The sequence below is a fragment of the Schistosoma haematobium genome, chromosome 3 (genome assembly GCF_000699445.3).
Source record: "Schistosoma haematobium chromosome 3, whole genome shotgun sequence".
Lineage (NCBI taxonomy): Eukaryota > Metazoa > Platyhelminthes > Trematoda > Strigeidida > Schistosomatidae > Schistosoma > Schistosoma haematobium.
In genome coordinates this window covers 19,103,127-19,126,832 of record NC_067198.1, presented here as the reverse complement: position 1 = coordinate 19,126,832, position 23,706 = coordinate 19,103,127, and the positions used below count along the sequence as shown (strand labels likewise).

The window sequence follows — 23,706 nt, the reverse complement described above, 5'->3', positions numbered from 1 at the left end:
AACTGCGTTGCATTCTTGAGACATAATTAAGGTTCATAATTCCACAGACTACTTTCTGTAGAAAAATATACATTTATGTTTGTCCCCAGGTTACTAATACATACTTTAAATACCTTCCAACACTAATCTTTCCAAAGGAAATAATAATAAACATCAAGTCATTTTCTAAGACACTTGAGTAACTTACATAAATAGTAATCATATCAGCACGATGTCTCATTATAAGCGGAGATTGTTCATCGTTTGATGAACGTTCTATTTTATGCTCCGCTTAACAACATATTGAAATAAAGACTAATCTAGTAAAATATAGTGAATACTTATTAATATCTGATAAATATAGGGCGGATCAAGATCTGTGGAAAAACTATGAGTTTACTGAAAGTCACTCCTCAAGACACAACATGAAGGACGAGCTTTCCTACTTTAGTCTTAGACTACAAATCATGTAATCAAGTATAAATAGATTGATAAGGCAGTTAATACTAATAAACTGGAACATAAAATTTCTTTTACACATATCTCCAATATCAAGTGTCAAAACACCTGTCTGAAAAAAATTGCATTTGCTTGAGAATGAATCTATTTTTTATCGTTTAAACATTAATGATGATAACAATAAATAAATCACTTGGTGTTGCTTTCTTTTATCTTCTGATTGTTGTTTTGCACTGCAATTGATCAGTCTGTTGTTGGAATATTTGTATACTGTGCCGATTGCCTCTATACTGTCTTCTATCACAAGCTTTATAAACAAAGATGGATAGTGGATGCATATATACCAACAAGAGACTGGTCAATTGCGGACTTAAGAAGCCCATAAACCTCTAAATTGATTGATCCTACACTGTTATGTAGTTTTACTGATGTCACAGACAAATCGAGCTTTAAGATGTCATTTCAAACCATGTGTTCTGACGATTTACAAGCCAAATCTTTTATGTATAATCAAATACAATTAAAAAACTGTATATTTTCTAAGCTCGTTACAAAATAGTTCGCTGATGCCAATAAACGTATGACAGAGACAGTATTGTGGGGGAAACTGAGTGTATTTTAATACATTACAGAATATCTTTGTAAAATCTGAGAAACATGCTGTAAATACTTCATTTGCAAAATTTTCATTCAGTGTCTCAGACTTTGTTGTTCATTCGTTTCCATACCAATCACTCTCTGTTATCGTTCTCTTCTTTTCGATTTTCTCAACCTTCTACCGCCAGGCAATCTACTCTCCATTGGTAACGCATATTACTTTTATCTGTTGACAACAGTAACACACACCATAGTATCATCTTAGATCAGATCATTTTAAAGGCAAATAATCTGTTTTACCGGATAGTTGGAAATTACGGTAAAATAACTGATGAAACGTATAGTGGGTTGAAAACTAAATAATATCAACACTAGATGAAGGTTATCATGGAGTCATCAACTACAGAAAGGATTAAAATTTTTGAATTGTGTCACTCCATTACTGTTTCGTCTAAACGAGTTTAAAAGTATAGAGCTTTACAGTATTCATTTTATAAATAAACATTTAGTTATCTTCAGGTGTTCACTGAGATATCATGGGTAATTTCTCAGATGTTTACACAAATTTATCTTGAATAAAACAAAATTTAATCACCTTGTTACTCTCATGATTTATTTAAAATAAAAATGCAACCTATTTAATTCTATTGTTTTCATATTAGAATGCAGATTGGTTCCAACAGTATACATGGGCATTGTTCAAAGCTATGTCGCATATGCTTTCCATTGGTTATGGTCGTTTTCCACCTACAAGTATTGGTGAAGCATGGATAACAATTGTTAGCATGATGAGTGGTGCAACTTGTTATGCATTATTTGTTGGTCATGCTGCAGCGTTAATTCAGTCATTCGATACGTCTAAAAGGCTTTATAGGGAGAAGGTGTGTTATGTTTGTATCTTGTTGTATAACCAATTAAATTTTTATTGCGCGTTGAGGATAAATAAAGAAAAAAACAAAATCTGTGAACTGAAGGATAATGTACTTTATATAACTTTGGTAATTTCAAAATTCTCATAAAGTAGTCCTTAGAAATAAATATTTTTGTGAGAACAAAGCGTTCAACAGCTTCACCATGATGGTATACAATTAGTTAAAAATTGAGATTGTTTAGTTTTTTTGATTAGGTGTTGGCTAACTACAAGTTCAGAACAAATAACGCTATTTATTGATTATGCTAGATTTTTTCTCAACTATCCTACAACATAATCACCAATCATATAGGATAAACGTCGTTAAAACGAACTGCATAATCATAATCGCAATTCGCCTATTTCGGATCATATTCACATGATTTGTTTCACTACATTTGTTATAACTCGATACCTAACAGCTCATTTTTCCACTCCCTTTGAAATGACCCTTTAAATTTACAGATGACATATTTGGACATATTATTTTGGGCGTAATCAATACTAAATTTTACTATCTAAACAAACGTTCTAATTAAATTCAATCACAATATAAATATGTATGCTTTATTTTCGTCACTGTAATACGGCAGTTATGAATTTATAATTGTAGAGCATCGTGGTGAAGTTATTGAACCCATAGTTCACTTAAATAAGCCTTCTTTCCAAAACATACTAATGTCTATATATATATATATATATATATATATATATATATATATATATAATTACGATCCTGTCGATACAAATTTCACGTGAGATGATCCTTGACTGATAAAATAATTATTCTTAAAACAGACTTACAGGAAAATGATTGGACAGATTGCCGATCTGAATGAACAGAATAGAAAGATTTAGTTATTTCATTATCAAACTGTAATTTTTTTAATGCATTAGTGTAATTTATAATTTTCAAGATCAATAAAAATTACGCAGATCGAATGAGATGAAATGAATTTGTGAAATTTTTTGTAATTATACAAGAAATAAAGAGAAGGATGGAGAGATAAAATTCTATAAACAATCAACAAATAAATCATTTAATTAATTTACATTTAAAAATATCGTTAATTTTCATGATTTCAACACTCCATTGTGATGAAAACAACCACCAAACAGGCTTGTGGTAATGAACACAAATGAACACGTTTGATGCAAAAATATTCCATCATTAATAAGATTTCAGTTGTTTTTCTTTTACATAGTTTATTTGACAATTATAAATACTATTTTAATAGTTGAATTCATGATTTGATCTAAGCTAGACCACTATTGAAATCTTGAAAGGACTGGATGTCCGTTTCATCCTAGTAAGAGACTCTTCAGCAGTTTTAGATGGTGGTTGAAGGTAGTCAACAGGAAACCCTGGACCCGAGTTTCGTGCTACTTGGCACTCGTCAGTAAGGTGTACCTGTAATCTTGAGGGAACTGGTGCTCCCTGACGGATTCGATCTCGTGTCACCCAGCTTCACAGTCAGAGACGTTACCACTGAGCTATCCGAGCCGCGACTGACTGATCACTGGGTGGTGATCAATCAATTGTGATTACATCTCAGTCCTACAGGAGGTTAGTCACGGCTCGGATAGCTCAGTGGTAACGTCTCTGACTGTGAAGCTGGGTGACACGAGATCGAATCCGTCAAGGAGCACCAGTTCCCTCAAGATTACAGGTACACCTTACTGACGAGTGCCAAGTAGCACGGAACTCGGGTCCAGGGTTTCCTGTTGACTACCTCCAACCACCATCTAAAATCCCAATACATAGTGCCCGCAGTGTCATGTCACCTAGACTGGTGGCCACATTGCAACATGACCGATAGCATTCGATCTGCATTAATAAGGACTAGACAAACATGACATTGATCACCACTCAGTGATCAATAAATTGTGACTCTTCAGCAGTGCATATCCTCGATCCAGCATGTTGGACTCTAACCCAGAACCTTCGGTCTCACGTGTAAACGCTTAATCTCTAGACCACTGAGCTAGCTGGCATCCAACGTTGTTAATGTCTAACTCCAATCGATCCATGATCATGCGCAACCCATCATTACAAATATATTAATAACGACAGTTTCATAATAACTACATATAAAATCTGTAAGATGATATAACTTAAAAACTAAATAACAGTGTTGTTTTGCATGATCTAAATTATTGTATCGAGTAAATTGATCACGAAATGATAAAATTAACAACAGAAATAATATAAGCTAAACGATGAATCGATTAGAATTTTGCTTTGGATATGATAAAAGTGTAATGACTATTTTTTTCCTGAGTTAAGATGATGCTTTATGAAAGTATTAAGAAATAATGAACTACTATAACATTTATGTAAACAGACTTCACATTAGAAAAGTTAGATTTACCAACACACGAATGATTCGGTAGTCAACAGGACTTTTGTATATATATATATTATAAACTCAACTATTTGACGTCATAATACGGGGTCACAAGTTGCAACTCAGAAACTATAATAGTATATCGTAGAAACGTTAGGAATCATTTAAAAAATCAAGAGATTGTGCGACTTAGGGAATTTGGAAATGCTTTCTCTGAGATAAAAAGTTTAACAATGAAGTTATTATTCTGTTCCTAGACAACGTTATCGAGATTTACGTCAGATAGAAGTAAGCAACTGGAATTTCATCACGAGTCACTGAAAGCTTGTTTTGTCAAATGTAATTCAATCGGTTATTGTCTTTTCATCCTTTACACATCAATTCCGATTGACTTCTTCAATGAATTAGTTGTTGGCTTAGTTCTTTCTGGTTTTTCTAACTCAGGTAATAAGACATGTAAACAACTGTGGATATATGTTTGACAGTGAAAATTGTCAAATCTTAAAAAGGGATAACACAAAGAGGAGCAAAGTTTTTATAAACTTCCTAACCAGGTCAGTCACAATAAATGTACTGATTTAACTCCAAAATTAAAAATCGACCTAAATTAATAGAAATTGAAATGTACCAAATAGGTCAGGAGATTCAGGAAAAAGTTCAGTGATCATATGAATAACAACTAAATAATACTGGATGTTTAAAATACAATGTAGGATATTTTGTTGATTTACTTGCTTACTAAAATCCAATTACTGAATTACAACAATTTAATAATAATGTACGCAGAGAATCCTTCATTGACTGACTTATTGCTTAAATTTTTTTTACACGAATTTTTTTCTTATTACTTAACAAAGTAAACGTTTTGAACGTTAGTACTATAAATGATGGATGCTAATATAGGAAATTTAGGTGAATCATCACCTCTATGATTTGCACAAACAACACTACTAGCATGAGTTTTATGAAGCTTGAGATTTGAATGGTTAACTATCATCTAGTAGACTCGCGGTTCAAATCAAATTTACGATTATCTTATTGTGAAGTAATGTTTTAATCACATGTTTTGAACATATTTAAAATGTTATATACAGTAGTACCAAACATTAAACACTACTGATATTTTACAACCTAACTTGAAATAATAGAACTACATTAGTCAACTTCTTTTTTGTTTTAATCTTTGAGATTACCATTAGAAAAAAAACACATATGGGAATCATTTGAAAAATATACTGTTTTATTTAAAGGTATATCATACAGCGTATACTACCCAAAGATAAATGCTTGAAAGGAGATTAGATGAACTATTTCCAAGTGTTTATTTAAAAATTCATTCCATTATTAAAGAAAAAAATAACCATTCTTCAAACATATGTTCTTCAATATGTGTTAACAAAATTAAAACTAAAAAACATTCCAGATAACAAACATAAAATCACACATCTCTTTTTTTTTCTTTTCAGAAGCTTAAACAAACGGTTTATCCCTATTGTGTTAATGGTTCACAAATATTTTGTCTACCATTAAATTTAAAATACATATTATACCTTCCAACAGAAATAGTTTATTAAGGCAATTATTTTTCATTGAATTATATGGCATAAAATCTATTTATTACAAATGAAACAGACAGTTACCAAGTATTCGTTTAAATTTGTTCCTTTCACGTTATATAACTCAAAGCGATAAAAAGGTTTTGACAGAAAAAAAAGAAGGCTCAAATCAAAACAGAGTTAAAATGACATTCACTTTAATACTCAACTTTATAAAATAATTATTTAACTTACAAATACATGTGATGGTTTGTGATTATAAGTTTAGTTAAATCCATATCAGAATGTAAACACATAAAGAATCATGTTGAATTTGAGTTTGAGATTTATACTGTCAATGGGTTTTGGAATCGCAAATAGACGAATAGGTATAGTCAGTCTCTTCTCATACAGAAATGCTGAAATCCCAGAAGTCAACTAAGTTGTGGTTTAACTTAAGCTTTTATAATAGCTCACATTGTTTAGTTACGAACAGGATACTTATATGCAATCCTGGGCTAAAAAACACTAAATATATTGTCATGAACATCGTGATAATTGCTAGAGCCTGTGCAATGTATAGTGGTTTCTGTTTGATGATTAATGATTATCAAAAGGGGCCTTGTGGAGATTTTAGAAATTTCAATAGTTGACATCATGAGTCAATTGAAGCTAGACCACCATGGGAAACCTGGAAGAGCTGGATGGCCGTTTCGTCCTAGTATGGGACTCCTCGGCAGTGTAAATCCACGATCCCACTCCCCGCGAGATTCGAACCCAGGACCTATCAGTATCGCGCGCGAGCGCCTAGCCACTAGAGCGCTGAGCTGGCAGGCATCAAAAGATGTTACTTACTAACCTTAAACAATCCAGGAAACTGCATTACCGTACACCATAGTCTGCAGTGGGCTGATATCTTACAACAGACCTGGTTGGACTCCACTGGTCACGGCTTCTCACTGGAACTCCAGGAAATGCTTCTTGAAGTCAGTTACTAGTTAGCAGATTTTTATTATCAGAAGGGGTCACTGTATATCTAGTCATGAGGTAACTAGGTTAATTATTGTGTATTTATTTTCACCTTGATTTGCGATGCGCATCATAACGCGATATAATACATTATCTGATAAATAATGAACTCTTTTTTCTAGTTTTTTTCTAGATTTTTCTTATTCTCTAAGCTTTTTAAGCCTTCATTACGTCGGATTATAAAGAAAACTAAATTTTACACTTTCACTGTCATTACGCCACTTTCCTTAGTGTAAAAAAATACTGAGTTAAGATCTTAAAAGTTTGTTACCTGAAATGATCTCAAAATGTTCTTAATAAAACCGTCAATTTTTATTGTGTTGGTCCAATTTATCAAGTACGACTTGGACAAACATTATCAATATTCATTTAGTAAAGTTGTAATATTGGAGATTTATAGGTCAGTCATGAGTGATTTCTACATATATATTCATAAAACATCAGTAGTATTAGTGGTTCGGCTTTAATTTACTAGTATAGCACACTTTAAATACTGTTGATGTGATTTCGATAGACGTGTATCGTCTTCCCAAATATTTATATTCCCAATTTTACTATTTTTGTTAATTACTCCACTAAATCTAACAGTAAAAATTTTCTCCTCCTAAACTAACAAACTTGATAAAGAATCAGATTTATTTTCAAATTTAGTACTATTAATAATAGTAATAATAATACTGTTAAATATGATACTCTTATGAGATTGCGCTTATAAACATAATTTTAAAGAAGAAGAAGAAGAGCAAGAAAAAGAAAAAACATTCAATCAAAATCTAGAAAAAATAACTTTATTAAATCTACATTTACTTACCTTGTTTATCTTTCCGACACTCAAATTACATTAAATTACATCATATAAACAAAATTTCCTATGACATCTTGACAATTAATAAAAAATAATTTTTTCATCAAAAAGTTTCTACATGACTAAAAGGTCTTTATTAATGTGTTAATTCATTCAATGTAATTACTTTTAAATAATAATAATAATACTAGTAATGATAATAATAGTAATAATATTGATATAATGATAATAATAATAATAAGGATACTTAAACGAAAACTGATTTTCTATAAATACCAAATTATTCTGGTTCTTTTTGATGTTATTGTTAATAATCATGTTGTGATACAGTTGAAAATGATTAATTTCTTAGTACAGAATAAAACTGAATATATATTTATGTATATTCAAATAAATGTAAATTTCTTTATAATTAATACCTAAAGCACTTATTACATGTTATCTAAAAAACATTCAGATAATTTATTATCTTATTAAATGAATGGTTTATAAGGTAATGTAATTCTCTATATATGGTGGAGTTTTGTTCTCTGAGCTGGATGGTTTGGTCGTGAAGCTTTCATCTCCACGAAAATCGTCCGCCTGAGCTACAAATCTTCTCCACCATCTCAATTCTCTAATTAATTGAGATAATAATACTAATAATAGTAATAGTAATAATAACAATAATATCGTTTTGTACTGTTTAATATCATGTTTCAAAAAATCTACCTCAAGTAGTTAGATTACGGTTACATAATTCTTTAATCTGTTGTTTGTTTGTTTTTCAAATTATTGTTAATACTTTGTAAACCCTTAAGTTTCTTTGGACTATGAAAAGCATCATATACAACTAAGTTACTATTGTAGGGATTAGTTCAAGTGAATATTACATAGAAGTGTTAATTGTTCATAAGATTAAGAAGTTTATTTTGATGGAAATTAATCATTTATTATAAAAAATGTTCCGATTGTTTTATGTTCATCTCGTTTTTTTCTTCTTTTAATTATTTATTTAGTTTAAACAAGTTGAAGAATATATGGCTTATCGTAAACTTCCAAGAGCATTACGTCAAAGAATAGCAAATTATTATGAACATCGATATCAGGGAAAAATGTTTGATGAAGCACAAATATTGAATGAGTTTTCTGAATGTCTTAGAGAAGTAAGTTCAATTGAAACGTTTTAGATGTTATAACCTAAAGGTGTCAAGTTTCTAATAATCTTAGCCTAATTTCAATCAGTCTTAGATGACATACTTACATTCTGTGCGTATTACCTCAATGAAGTCAATATTTACAATTTTTTATAAAATAAATGGATTGTAGCTAGTAGTGGAATCCAGAACTTGAGTTTCAGGTCATTTAGGACTCATCAGGTTAATGCACATGAATCCCAGAGTAGGTATTCACACAAAATAATTAAATCAAGGCAAGTTTTACAGAATGTATATATGTCAACTTATGGTTGATGAGAATTCACTCAAAAACATCAACAATACGATAATTCAAAAGCGATTAAAAATTAGATAAGAACTAATTTCCGCCACACGAGTGAGTGGGGCCATTTGAACTCATTATATTGTAGACATCTAGTCGACTGTTAGGAACATAGGGTAATATGTTTCATTCCAGGAGTGAACTTCAAATCTGAGATGCTGGTACACAGAGCTGACGAGTTCTAAATAAGACAAAACATGCATCTTGAATTCTACTTCTATTCACAATCTATATATTTCAAAACACCAACCTATTTACATTGATCACATTAAACTATGATTTGGTAGGGTGATTAGTCTATTAAAGCTTTAGTTTATACTTTCACTTAAACATTCTCTTTAACTCCTGTGACACACTAGATCACAATAATTACTTTATGTGATTTTGAAATCTGGTCACTGCAAACTTTTGACCAGGTAGCATCACATTTGGAATTGTTTGTCAGTCTGTTAATGAAAATCATTTAAAATATAAATACCTAGAAAATTAGATATAAGGTAAAATAACTGTATAAATGGGTTCATATTACCTGTAGTAGACTTAACTATGGAACCTCATACTTTGTTTTACATTCAACAGTAACTAAATGTTAGATAGAATCGACGATTTTCAACCGAAAATTTTGTCTACATTATGTGGTTGAAGTGGTTAATGAGTGCTTGCAATTATTTTTCTATAAGATGACTATGCCTCACTTAAATGAATTTATTTAGTCATTTAATGTTAGGAAAAATGAGAAATTCTGTGTTTTGAATTATATGGCTTTAGCTCATGAATAGTACAAAGATTAATTGCTCTTTAAAAAATAATTTTTTTAGTTCAGATTAACACAAATACATCAGTCAGTCAGTCAGTCAGTCAGTCAGTCAGCTACAACGTAGGACCAAGCACATTTATGCATCGGTCCAAGTTGCCATACCTCATTAACACAACAAGATGGACACCAGATTCATAAAAGTAGTTAATTCGGAGGTGGCAATATATAAAAGAAAGATTGCAATAAGGATACAGTACAGCAAGAAAGAATTAGTTCGTAGAGAGAAAGACATGAAGCAATTTTAATCTCTTAGTTTAAGCGAAGACAGAGAGTGTATACACCTACGCCATTGTGATCTATTCTGAGCCATATCACCAGGAGTCTTCAACCATTGGTTACGAAAGTCACGTGGACCCCAACCAAGTAGTCTGCATCTACCAACATGGCTCAGACTAGAGGTTAGTGTCTTCAAGCACTGATGCCACGTTTTGGTTTGGCTGCCCCTAATTCTCTTCCAACCATCTCTAACACCCGTTAGCATTGCACGACGTGGTAATCGGTGTTCAGGCAGACGTAACACGTGGCCCAACCATCTCAGTCGATGAAGATTCATAACCTCATCAACTGATTTACCATCATTTCCTGATACCCTGCGTCTAACCTCACTATTACTTACCCGGTGATCCCAGCAGATGCCAGCAATATTTCTGAGGCATCTGTGGTCAAATACTAGTAGCTTACGAGTGTCTTCTACTCTTAATGGCCATGTTTCGCTGTCGTAAATTAAAACAGAACGGACTGCCGCGCAGTATACTCGTCCTTTTATTGATAGGCGGATATCTCACCACAAATACATGTAAATATACTAAAGTGTATCAGCAGTGCATTTTGTTGCCCTGAATTAATTCATATAGATTTCTACCCATTAATTCATCAAAAATACTCATGGTATTATTCTATTGATCATCATTCTTGCCAGTGTTATCAATCGACATTTAGCAGTAAGGTGTATTCATGTTTCAATAGTTAGCAAATAACGACTTGATGTTGAGTCACTTAAGTTAGATGCTTCATCGTAACCCTAAAGTCAAAATTAAAGATTTATAACAATTATATTGCATAATACTCTTCAAATGAATAAGGGTAATAATGAGTTAAAATTTCGAGTATTTTTGGCTGAGATACCGATAATTATTTTTAAAGATTATGCTTATGATGACTGTAGCCATATTATTGTGGTATTTTCATGAACTAATGATTCTTCTGTACTTGATCGCGCGCTGATTACGATTTCCAAATATTATATGTTCATTCGTGCTCATTTAGTTCTGTCTCAAATTGCACTAGTTATTCCATTAATTCTAATACTTCTAATTATCATACGAACTAAATTCATGTGTCCGTCCTATTGTGTATTGGATGTAGACTCTGTGTGATCTCGAATGCACTTATTAGCATTAGAATTAACAACTGAAATTGGAACAGACTCACCTAACCCCTGGATTGGTATTTGATCGACACGTCGGTTGTGTGTACTGAAATCACACCACAGATTTTTCAACATTCTTTACCACAATCCCCATGGCAAGTCGAAGATCATCTCCACGATAATATGTGACTTTTGCAAACTCTAAACACATCATAATCGAACGGAGAATCCTTCCTTTTGATAAATTTGATGGAGTCTCTTGTTACAAAATGTTTTGCATCTATATATTACAGTAGAAATGTGTCTACTAGGCTCTCGAATCCGTCAAATGTTGAAGAAGCGATGGAACCAATAGCAGTTTATAACATCCCGATGAAGTTTTCTGCCTGACCATAAAAACAACAGTGCCTAAGGGCAGTGAACAGATGTCTGCACCATATATCTTTCAATCAGGTGGTTACTACTTCTGAAGCAAAATGGTAGCAATTATCAGTCAATAACACCATGAGTACCCTTTCTCAACTAAACACCCTAATTAATGATTGGATTGTGAAGTCAGAATTGAGTGAAATTGTGAAAGAACTCCAAGTCACTTCGAAAAAGAATCAATGACTGCAAGTGCATATTATTTGCCAAGAAATAGACCGCGATAGTCTGCACGAATTCTCTGCCAGACCTCGGATGATACTGGCCATAGAGTCTACTTTGATGCATGATTTTTCGACTTATGACATCTTCCACAATTGTTTGCTGTACGTCATATGTCTGCGTTCATCTTTGGCCACCAACAAGTGAGCCTTGCCAAGAACTTCATTTCATCAACACTTAAATGTCCACTGTGAAGATGTTCAAGAACAGATTTACGCAATGAAGGAGAAATAACAACACGATCAGGGGTAGGGGATAACTCATCACGCTTTGAAAAACACAGGAAATCTACGTTTCAGATTAGCATTCCAGCCTTTCCATATAGCACTGAGTATAAATCCAAAGTATCTACGAGTTTCTCTAATCAGATCTGGACGTCTCACTCCCAAAGGTTGCACTAACAAACAGTCTGAAGAATTAATAGGTCTATCTTGTAATGATTGTCGAGAAATGTAGTCAACGTGTTGAATTTGTTTGGCACTTATGTGCTGAACCGTATAGTCATAGGCACTCAAAGCAACTCTCCATTGTTGAACCATAGCAGCTGAGGGACGTGCTAAAGATCTTTCAGGATGATGAAAAAACTTTAAAGCTTCATGATCAGTTACTATAGTGAATTTCTTTCCGAACAAATATTTATGGTCTTTTAACAACCCAAAACACAGCTAATGCTTCTCGCTGAGTTTATGAATAACATTGTTCAGTAACAGTCAGTTTGTGTGAAACACATGTAACTGGTCTACCTTCCTGCTTCAAAACTGCGCCAATATCCAAAGGTCATGCATCAGTAATAAGTATAGAATGCACACTAGTCGAGTAAGTCCAAAGAACAGCATCAATTTGAAGGAACTTTAGTAAACTTCGTAAGTATGACTTGTTCCTCACCTTATTTGAATGAATTGGATGTCAAAATATTAAATAAATAATTGGCATGACAAGAAAAATTAGGAATAAAACGGGAATAGTATTGAAGAGCACCTAATAGTGAACGTAAATCCGTAAGATTTTTCGCAGATTGTTCATTTGTTAGTGGAACTAGTCTCTTTATATCTGGTTTAAAACTATTACCGTCAACTAAATACCTAAGATATTCAAAACTAGATAGACAAAATGAATACTCAATCGGATTTCTTGTTATATATTTTTTCAACTTAACGACTTTTATAACAAACTGTCTTATATTCCGATGAGACGTCTATAACCACATTATTTTAATGTATCAACTTTAAGCTTCATAGATTTTAGTCGCTGAAAAATTCCCATTATATTAAAACACAATTGTATGAACGAAGAATATTCTTTTCAATAATTTCTCATCAGGTTCTACAATTATAAATCCAAATTAATAATCCATAAAACTGGCCAGATTTAAGGCAAAATACATCATTTGGAAATTGTAATATGTGAATCAGGAACTGTTTGTTATATAAATATAATCGTTAATGTTGGGATGATCAATATGAAGTGTTAACTTGAATCAGTTTATAAGCGAAATGAAATTGTGAGATAAATTATCAGAATAAATATGGTCAACATGGGGTAAGAAAGAGAGAAATAGAGAGAGAGAATACTGTGATTAAAAATGGGAAATTACGTAATATGTAAAATAATTAGGTCAAATATAGTAGATTCAGGGGTGGATATTGAATAAATTCCTCAAAAAGGGGGTTATCAAGTGTAAAGACAATAATAGTAATAGTAATAATAATGATGATAATAATAATAATAGTAATAATAACAGTAATAATAATAATATGTTTGGGACATAAAATGAACATTAATCAGATTACGTCACCACATTATAAGATTGATTATTAGCTAGTTGGCCAGGCTAAAAGGAGTGGCTGAACATACTTCTTTTGGATAGAAAGCTCTGGCATTTTGATCCGAATAGCAATTGCATCAGCCATCTGTAGGATTCGCAGTCTGACGGAATTAGGTAGACTGCTGTTGACACGATAGATTATTGCAAACGATTGCTCCATTTAGTCACCAGATATCTTGTCAAAAGTTCGATATTAAATTACTGACGACTTTAATGAAATCTGATAATGAATTTGAAATCCTGCTTCATATTAAAATTACTTATGGTCGTAAATGGTTTCATCACTAAGTTTTATAACTGTCAAGTGCATCATAAAAGATACAATCGTTAAATCAGGATATAGAAGCCTGTTTATCTCTTCCTAAATGGACATAATAGTATAATACTGAATAAGTATAGGTACTGGACGGAATTACTCAATGACACAACCATTATAAAATAAAGAAATTCGTGCATCCTGTTTCAGTCAAAAACTGCATAATCATTCAAATGAACTATTCTCTTTAGACGATTTGATAATTGTAATATCTATGCAATGTAAATTCATGTATGAACATTACTATAGAATTCTAAAGTAGAACAAAATAGCTTCCTATCACTCATTAAAATAAACAGAGTATAAGTCAAATTTATATTGAATACTCTAATTTTATTGATTTTAAACTAACATTCACTATTCAATTGGTATTGTTTTGGCTTTTGTCTTCTCATTGAGATATAAGACTGCAATTGATCAGTCTGTTATTGGCGTATGTGCATCACTGCTTAAAAAAGCTTTTGAATTAAGGCAATATCGAGGCATACGCACAGTATGCACATATGCCAATAACAGACTGATCAATTGCAGCCTTATATCTCAATGAGAAGATAAAAGCCAAAACAATACCAGGTGAATTTAAAATTCACTCCATTGCACAAGCAAGTGGCTATCACGACTCAGTAGCTGAGTGGATAACGCGATGGCGTTTGAAGCGAATGGTACTGGGTTCGAGTTCCAGAGTGAACATCAACTCTGAGATTCAGTTACATCCAGCTGACGAGTCCTGAATTCCACTGCTAACCACTATCCATCATTGCTTAAAAAAATAACATCCACTATGATAAGTACCAATAAATATTATTTTGAAGAAAGAAAATGCATACATTATAAAACAATCATTCAAATGTACACCAATCGTATTGTGAATTGTTTAAAAATTACATAACTATTAAAAATTAATCAAGCACTTAATTGATCTAATATAATCATATAATTATGAATAATATTGATATTGTATCCGATCATAAATAATCTTGAACTGAACTATTTATTAATCATTTTTAGAACAAAAAAAACAAATAAAGAATTCACTTATAAACTAACATAAAAGAACGGAAAATATCATTTTACTCCTTTTCATAATAATTATTCATGTAATTTGATTTTTTTTCCCTACAATATTAAAATTTTTTTAACCGTTTTTTGAATAAAATCTAACTTGATAAGATTATATATTTTTCTTAAAAATAATAATCATTAAGACAAAACTATCCTATTAGCACTGGACAGTAACAAAACAGTTCTAGGGGGGGGGGCAAAAAAAACAATAATGAATTATTACTATTATTATTAATAAAACTAACAAAAGAAACTTTCACCTTAAACTGTTCTCCTTTATTCATGTATGTGTCTTAATCAAGTCATGAGATAATAGATAATGTTCTATGATAAATAATAATAATGTTCTTAACTTTCAGTCTTAGTAAACAGTAAATTTCTCTTACTTATTAGAGAAAAAACTAGAACGACAGAACATATTGCTTAAGTCCTTTAAATGAAATGAATATATACTTTAAATGTGAGTGTGCGTTTTTGTTGAAGAAAGAAACAAAACAAAACAAAACCACAACAAAATAGTTCATGTCAGTTTTATCTCCTTATAAAAAATAAATAACACGAATAGAAATTGAATAATGAACTAGGAAAAGAAACGATGTCTTTTTATTCTTTATGTGAGTAAATCCCTTTGATGAAATGGACAATTTAACAAATGAAAAGGAAAATTAAGTTTTCTTTTTTTTCATCTTGATACGTTCTATTTCTCATCCGTTTTTACTTTACATTGGCCTAATGATGTTCTTAATTATTATTTGTTTGTCTTTTTCTTTGAAATCAGTTTTGAAACTAAACTTTGTCCAACATTACTAATGAAAGATAATTAGAAATAATAGTTATTTCTCAACAAATTATATCTGACCGCTCATACAAATTATTTAATTGAGTAGACTCATAATATATTTGAAGTCTTACTGCTATAAATCTCGTTCAAATCAACATTAATTATCAATCTACACACAAACAAATGTCTGGAAGGTTAAGTATAACCCATAAAGCATACTTTTTGAGGTTGACATTTTTCTCAATAAGAATCGAGATTCTTTTATCACACAACAAATGTTGAACATTAACTATATGGTACACTAGATTCAGAGAAAATTATAAAAATGCCCGGTTTTCTAGGATTCCGAGTGTTTTCTTTCCCAAGTTTTTCAGTTTCTTTCTCATCTAAAAGATTTTCTATATGGTTAATTCCTTATGGGTCTGTTCTTTTTGTTTATTATTGAATGAATGAACCGGCAAAAAATTAAATGTGCTGTTTCTTCTTATCCTAAATAATCTCAAATAGAAATTAGAAGAGTCAATTATCCAAGGCGTTTTAAAATACCGAAATTGCCAGGCAATTTAGGAATGTTTCATCACATTAGTTAAATGTAGCATAATTTACAATCCCACAGTTGCTTTATAGGCAATACAGACAAGTTTCGGCTTTGTCTTATTACAATAATAACTTACTTACGCCAGTTGCCTTTCATGAAGGACCACAGGCCAATCACCAGCACTCCCCATCTAACTTTGTCTTAGGCAATCATTTCCAACTCTTTCCAATTGCTATTCATTCTTTTCAAATCTGCTTCGAATTCTCAGCGAAATGTGTTCGTCGGCCTTCGTCTTTTCCGCTTCCCTTCAAGATTCCAGGTTAGCACTTGACTCATGACATCGTTCGATGATTTCCTCAACGTATGTCCTACCCATTTCTACAGTCTTCTCCTAATTTCCTCTTCTTTTGAAAGCTGGTTTGTTCTTTCCTACAGTAGGCTGTTGCTCATGGCATCCGGTCAACTGACATTGAGTATCCTGCATAGACAACTGCTTATAAATAGTTGTACTGTTTTAATGATAGTGGTCGTTTTCCAAATTTCATCCCCAAACTGTTTTGACGTCCGTATTGTAGATTCTGGCCTTGATATTTGCTTGAAGACATGCGTTTTGAGTTTCATATGTTCCTCAACTGTAGGAGTGTTGTCCTCGATTTGCCACTCATCGCGCTAGTGTTTGCATCAGATCCTCCATGTTCATCGATGACGCTGCCGACCAGGTACATGAAAGTTTGCATATCCCCCAAAGTTTCTCTATCAAGTGTGATTGGGTTGGTATTCTCGGTGTTGCTTTTTCATTTGTGTATGTTGAGACCTACTGATGCAAAGACTACTGCTGCACTGGTTGTCTACATCTGCACTTGTTGGTGTGTATGGGATAGAAGATTTAGGTCATCTGCGAAGTCTGCATCTTCTGACTGATTCTGAGCTGTCCATTATATTTTCTGCGTCCCCTCAGATATGAAAGTCTATATAATCCAATCAACCATTATAAGAAAGAGAAAAGGGAGAGTAAGTAGCCTTTTCTAACTCTGGTTCTCACTTAAAATGCGTCTGTCAGCTGTCCTCCATGCTCGACTTTGACAAAAGAGGATTTAAATAGGAAAATTTCGAGAGTTAACCGATCCCAAAATAGAAACTACCTGAACTACTACTGTGTATATAATATCAGAATACTATATTTTCAAATATTATTATTATCTTATCATACTTAACATTGTGATTTCATAACAGCGATTTAACCTTTAATTGTAAAGTCGTCGTCTAATAATCAACATTTCACTTTCGTAAAAGGTCAGTCTTGCCATCAAAAAAGAAAAAGAGTTGTTAGAGTTTAGAGGTGTACAAAGTGGAGTAGTTAACAGGATACATTATTTCATTCCGCTTTACAAAATACGAGATTCTATAGACGATTGCTAAATTTTAATTCCTTTCAAAGTTTATTGAAAAATTCAAAAGAATGTAATTGATATTTTGCACATTTTCGCCACCATGTAAGTGATTTTTCTGTTGATAAATCAATAGAACATTGTGAATTCACTTAGTTACAATACAAATAATATGTAAATGTTATAGTCAGATAACAACACACTAAACAAGTCATCATCTTGGTTTTTTTCAGTCTATTTTATTACTAGGTTTTTGTTCATTATAAAAATTCATGACAAATATGATGTCACCATTGTTTCCCACAAAACTATATTCAATCATTTGAACAAATATCTTCCATTTAATTTTCTATAACAGAAAATTTCGTATGAACTCATCATTCGTTGTCCTTTCTTTTCTATTTTATTTAAAGCAAGTTATCAATTATAACTGTCGTGCCTTAGTTGCAGCTGTTCCATTTTTTACATATGCTGACCAAGATTTTGTCTCAGAAGTTGTTACAAAATTAAAATTTGAAGTATTTCAACCTGGTGATCTAATAATTAAAGAAGGAACAATCGGTAATAAAATGTATTTTATTCAAGAAGGCATTGTTGATATTATAACCAAAGATGGTGAAGTTGCAACAAGTCTTTCAGATGGATCATATTTTGGAGGTAAACTATATGTTTAACTTGAATTTTTATTACGAAAATATTTGTTTTAGTCTACCCAAAAGTGAAATATTAAATTATGTGAATAAACAACTTTTAAAAAATAACTGATATAAATAGGTAATTTTCAGATGATCCACATATGGCAGTAAAAAGTGAGTAAAAATTCAGAAAAATATACGTAAAGGGATAATCCCTAAACTATTAAAATGTAAATTGAATTCCAGACCATTACACAAGTAAGGGGCTATCTGAACTTAATAGATCAGTAGATAACGATTTAAGTGTTAGGAAGGAAGGGTACTGCGTTCGATTCGTGGCATGTACTTCAAATCTGAGATATAGTTACATCGAGCTGGCGAGCTCCGTGTAGATTAAAATGCACATTTTGAATTTCACTGATAACCATAGTTCATCTATTTAATTGAATAATATTTTTTATAAGCGAAATCTTCATACTCTCCCGTTGTCATTTCTTGAATGTTCAACTAATCAGTAAGCATTACTTTTCCTTATACAAATAACATACTTTTCCTAATAGTTATCCGATGCATATTTCTCCAATCTTCAATCGATTCAACATTTTCATTATCGAGCAATTGTCGTATATGATTCATCTGCTTAAATTTTTGATCAGTCAGTTGAAACAGAATTTATACTCATTTTCAATGGTAGGAGTGTTAGAATTCAAAATGCTTGTTTGGATATTGTAATTTGTACTATTGAAATGTTTCATTTCTCTTCATCTCAAAACTTAGTTATAACTCATATTGAAAAATATTTATTAGTTTAAATCCTTGTATTTGTTATATTTTTCAAATATACTAAACAGGAGAAACTAACTTCGAATAAACAATTTCAACGGTTAAGATCATGAGTCCATTGAAGCAAAACCACCATGGAAAACCTGGAAGCACTGGATGGCCGTTTCACCCTATTGTGGGGCCCCTCGACAGTGCGCATTCACGACCCCGCCCTGTGCGAGATTCGAACTCAGGACCTACTGGTTTCATGATCTGGACTCATGGTCTTAACCATTGAAATTACTATAATATCCACAAAACCCATCTCATATTAATTAATAACCAATCAAGTTAAAAGATATTCTAAAGAATATTTTGTTTTGAGAAGTTTCATTAGTGTTGATCTAAGTGTATATTTTTTTATATGAACTAGCAAACTGTATTCAGATGATTCACAGCATTATCTATTAGACAACGCTTAACAAAGACAAAATATTCTTAATGTATACAAAGTGATATGACAAATCAGAGAACAATTAATTTTCAGTCAATGCAAATTAAAAAAATTGTTCATATACTTCAACCTATCTAGAATGGTTGATGTTTGTGAAGCATACTTGTAGAAAAATATCAAATAATTTTTACTATGTATATGGGACTGTAAAAAAGTAGTCGTTTGACTAAAATAGGTAAATAATTGTAATAGTTGAGATCAATAGTCGATTGTAGCTAGACCACCATGGAAAACCTGGAAGCACCAGATAGCCGTTTCGTCCTATTATGAGATTCCTTAGTGATGCGTATCTACGATTCCGCCTCGCGAAATTCGAACCCAGAATCTTTCAGTCTCGCGTGCGAGCACTTAATCTCCAGACCGCTGAGATGGCATCCAACCGTATTAATGCATAACTTTAATCAATCAACAAAACTGAGCGACACATCCACCATTGTCTTCAGTGAGTTACTATCTCACAACAGACCTGGTTGAAATCCACTGGTCACGGCTTTTCATTAGAAATGCAGGAAATACACCTTGAAGACCGTCACTAGTGAACATATGCTGATTAATATCAGAAGGGGTTTTTTGTGGATATTATAGTGATTTCAATAGTTGAGATAACGAGTCAATTGGAGCTAGACCACTATGGAAAACGGCCGTACAGTGCTTCCAAGTATTCCGTGGTGGTCTAGCTCCAACTGACTCATTATCTCAAATATTGAAACTTCTATAATATTCACAAAATAACCCTTCTGATACAAATAAATAAATAAGTTGTCCGAATTCGAATTAATTCTACTATTTAGATTTCTATGGATATCTGAAGAAGTGGTCTTGAACTCTGAAGAATAAATATTTCTCAGAACAATATTCTACAACAAATAAATCTGACCAATTGCGGGCTATCTAAAAAATGGGTAACCAGAAAGAGAACTGGTACGACTAATCTTCACTAATCCTTGATATTAGGAGTGCAACATAATAATGAAATGATGTATAAACTGAGATATCAAAATTTTCCATCTTCATGCAGTAAACGAACGTTAACATTTGTCACTGTGATAGTTAAATTTTACAATTTTTAAATTTAAAGGAATGATTGTGTGTAACATTAAACTAAAAATATATTTTAATCCATATATATTAGTTACTTGGATCTTAAAACACAATTGTATGAACGAAGAATATTCTTTTCAATAATTTCTCATCAGGTTCTACAATTATAAATCCAAATTAATAATCCATAAAACTGGCCAGATTTAAGGCAAAATACATCATTTGGAAATTGTAATATGTGAATCAGGAACTGTTTGTTATATAAATAAAATCGTAAATGTTGGGATGATCAATATGAAGTGTTAACTTGAATCAGTTTATAAGCGAAATGAAATTGAGATAAATTATCAGAATAAATATGGTCAATATGGGGTAAGAAAGAGAGAGAGATACTGTGATTACAATTATTATTATTATTAAAATAATTAGGTCAAATATAGTAGATTCAGGGGTGGATATTAAATAAATTCCTCAAAAAGGGGGTTATCAAGTGTAAAGACAATAATAGTAATAATAATAATAATTGTAATCACAGTATTCTCTCTCTCTTTCTTACCCCATATTGACCATATTTATTCTGATAATTTATCTCAATTTCATTTCGCTTATAAACTGATTCAAGTTAACACTTCATATTGATCATCCCAACATTAACGATTATATTTATATAACAAACAGTTCCTGATTCACATATTACAATTTCCAAATGATGTATTTTGCCTTAAATCTGGCCAGTTTTATGGATTATTAATTTGGATTTATAATTGTAGAACCTGATGAGAAATTATTGAAAAGAATATTCTTCGTTCATACAATTGTGTTTTAATACTTGGATCTTACCATTGATATTTCGGACTTCAAATGATCAGTTTCTTTTTGGTATATGTGCATCCTATGCGAATCGCTGATTGCGGATAGCTAAATGGATAATGTTATTGCGTTTGGAGCTAACGGTACTGGGTTCAAATCCCTGAGTAAACATCAACTCTGAGATGCAGGCACATCCAGACGACGAATCACAAATAGGACGAAACACCCATCCTGGATTCCACTGTTAGCAACCATCATTCTCTGCTTAAAAACTAACATCCCCTAGAGTTTTATAATACATGTTTATTCTGTGATCCACCTTATAAAATAATAATATATCCGAAGTGCTTCGTTTATTTTTCAGGTCATGACTCATTTCTTGCTTCTTTTAAAACAGTAGATATATAATTTATATATGTTACGTTTAATTATTTTTCTATATATTTACTTTAGAAATTACATTATTAACTAATACACGCCGTACAGCCAGTGTTAAAGCTGTAGTTTATTCCAATCTGTATTCTTTGGATCGAGAAAGTTTTCTATCAGTATTAGAAAATTATCCATTAATGCGACGTACTATGGAATCAGTAGCAGCTGAACGATTAAATAAAATTGGTCAAAATCCGTCGATTGTTAGTAATCGTGAAGATTTAAAAGAAGATTTAAGTTTAGTTAAAGAAATTGTCAGTTCAGCTGTTACACCAGAAGATAGTTCTAGTGGACCTGAAACAGAAAATGAAGAAAATCAAGCTCATTTAAATTTAAAACAATTATTAAAATTTCGTAAACGCAAACCATCTAATCGTAATAAATTATTTGATAACACTGTGACAAAGTTAGGTCAAACAAATGAAGAAGATGAAACATTACAAGATATTGAACGTAAATCTTCATTTGTTGAAATTACATCTGTAGATAAATTGAAATTACCTAAATTTATGCGACAAAAACGTAGTTCATCAAATGTTTTTACAACTTTAACACAAAACATACCAAATTTATCAAAATCTAAAATTATACCGGACAATTCCAATGAACGTGAAATTAATAGATACAAAAAGTCAGATTTACAACCATCAGAAAAAGATATAAGTCCATGTAATAGTTCAAATACAAATGTAACAAATTTAAAGTCTAGTGATATAAATCCCAACTGTACTACTATCACTATAACTAATTATAATACTGATGATACTGATAATAATAGTAATAATAAAATTATCAATAGTAATACAGATATTAATCAAAGACTATCTTCAAGTGATATTTCAGATGTAGATTCTTGTAAGCACTAATATGTATAATCACTCATTTTGTGCATATATATATGCATATAACATTATTCTTCGTACACTCAAATTGACAGATTCATTATACATACATATGTTTCACATCACACTACATCTTCATAGTTCATTTTATTGATTCATTCAATTCATTTCACTTCACAAAATTTAGTAAAAACATGGTTATTAATTTAATTTTTAATTATTGTAATCATAAAGAAATACTGTTACTTCATCAATTACCTCATATACACAGTGAATGTACATAGCTACCATATATATATATATATATATATATATATATATATATATAAGAATCTACATTCAATTATTTTTCTGAACAGATTTCAATTAACCATTTATTAGCAAACATTAAAAACAATAAAAGATCATATATGAAAATGAATCCTTGTATACTTCTTTTTTTTTAATTTTAAGGTCACTAATCAACTAAGTTGATTGATGAAAATAATTAGTTAATTTATTACATAATATACAATGGTTTAATTAATTTCCAAACTACATATTCAGATTAATTTATATATAGTCATTAAATACGTGTTTAACTACATAAATGTATTTTTTTCTGTTTTTTTTTGCTTTTTGCATTTTCCACATCAATGATTTGGACATAATATCTATGGTTAAAAAAACATTTTTTTCTTTTTAGAAGACCTAATAAAACAGATTGATTGAAGTTATGGAAAATTTTAAGAAAATAAAATATTAGATTTTCTCTAGTCAATTCTATAAGTAGTTGGGTTTTCTCC

General features: G+C 31.4%; 1 protein-coding gene across 1 annotated transcript in view; it reads left to right on the top strand.

Annotated features, from left to right (window-relative positions):
- HCN1_5 (anaphase-promoting complex subunit Hcn1) overlaps window positions 1–22,945 on the top strand; it is a gene marked incomplete at both ends in the record, with an annotated part of 75,341 nt that extends 52,396 nt beyond the window's left edge. Inside the window, 4 exons of the mRNA XM_035731640.2 lie at window positions 1,698–1,916; window positions 8,661–8,807; window positions 18,299–18,542; window positions 22,101–22,945. Of these exons, the coding sequence (XP_035585755.2) occupies window positions 1,698–1,916; window positions 8,661–8,807; window positions 18,299–18,542; window positions 22,101–22,945 (1,455 nt within the window). The remainder of the gene's footprint in view (window positions 1–1,697; window positions 1,917–8,660; window positions 8,808–18,298; window positions 18,543–22,100) is intronic.
- Between the last annotated feature and the right edge of the window lie 761 nt (window positions 22,946–23,706).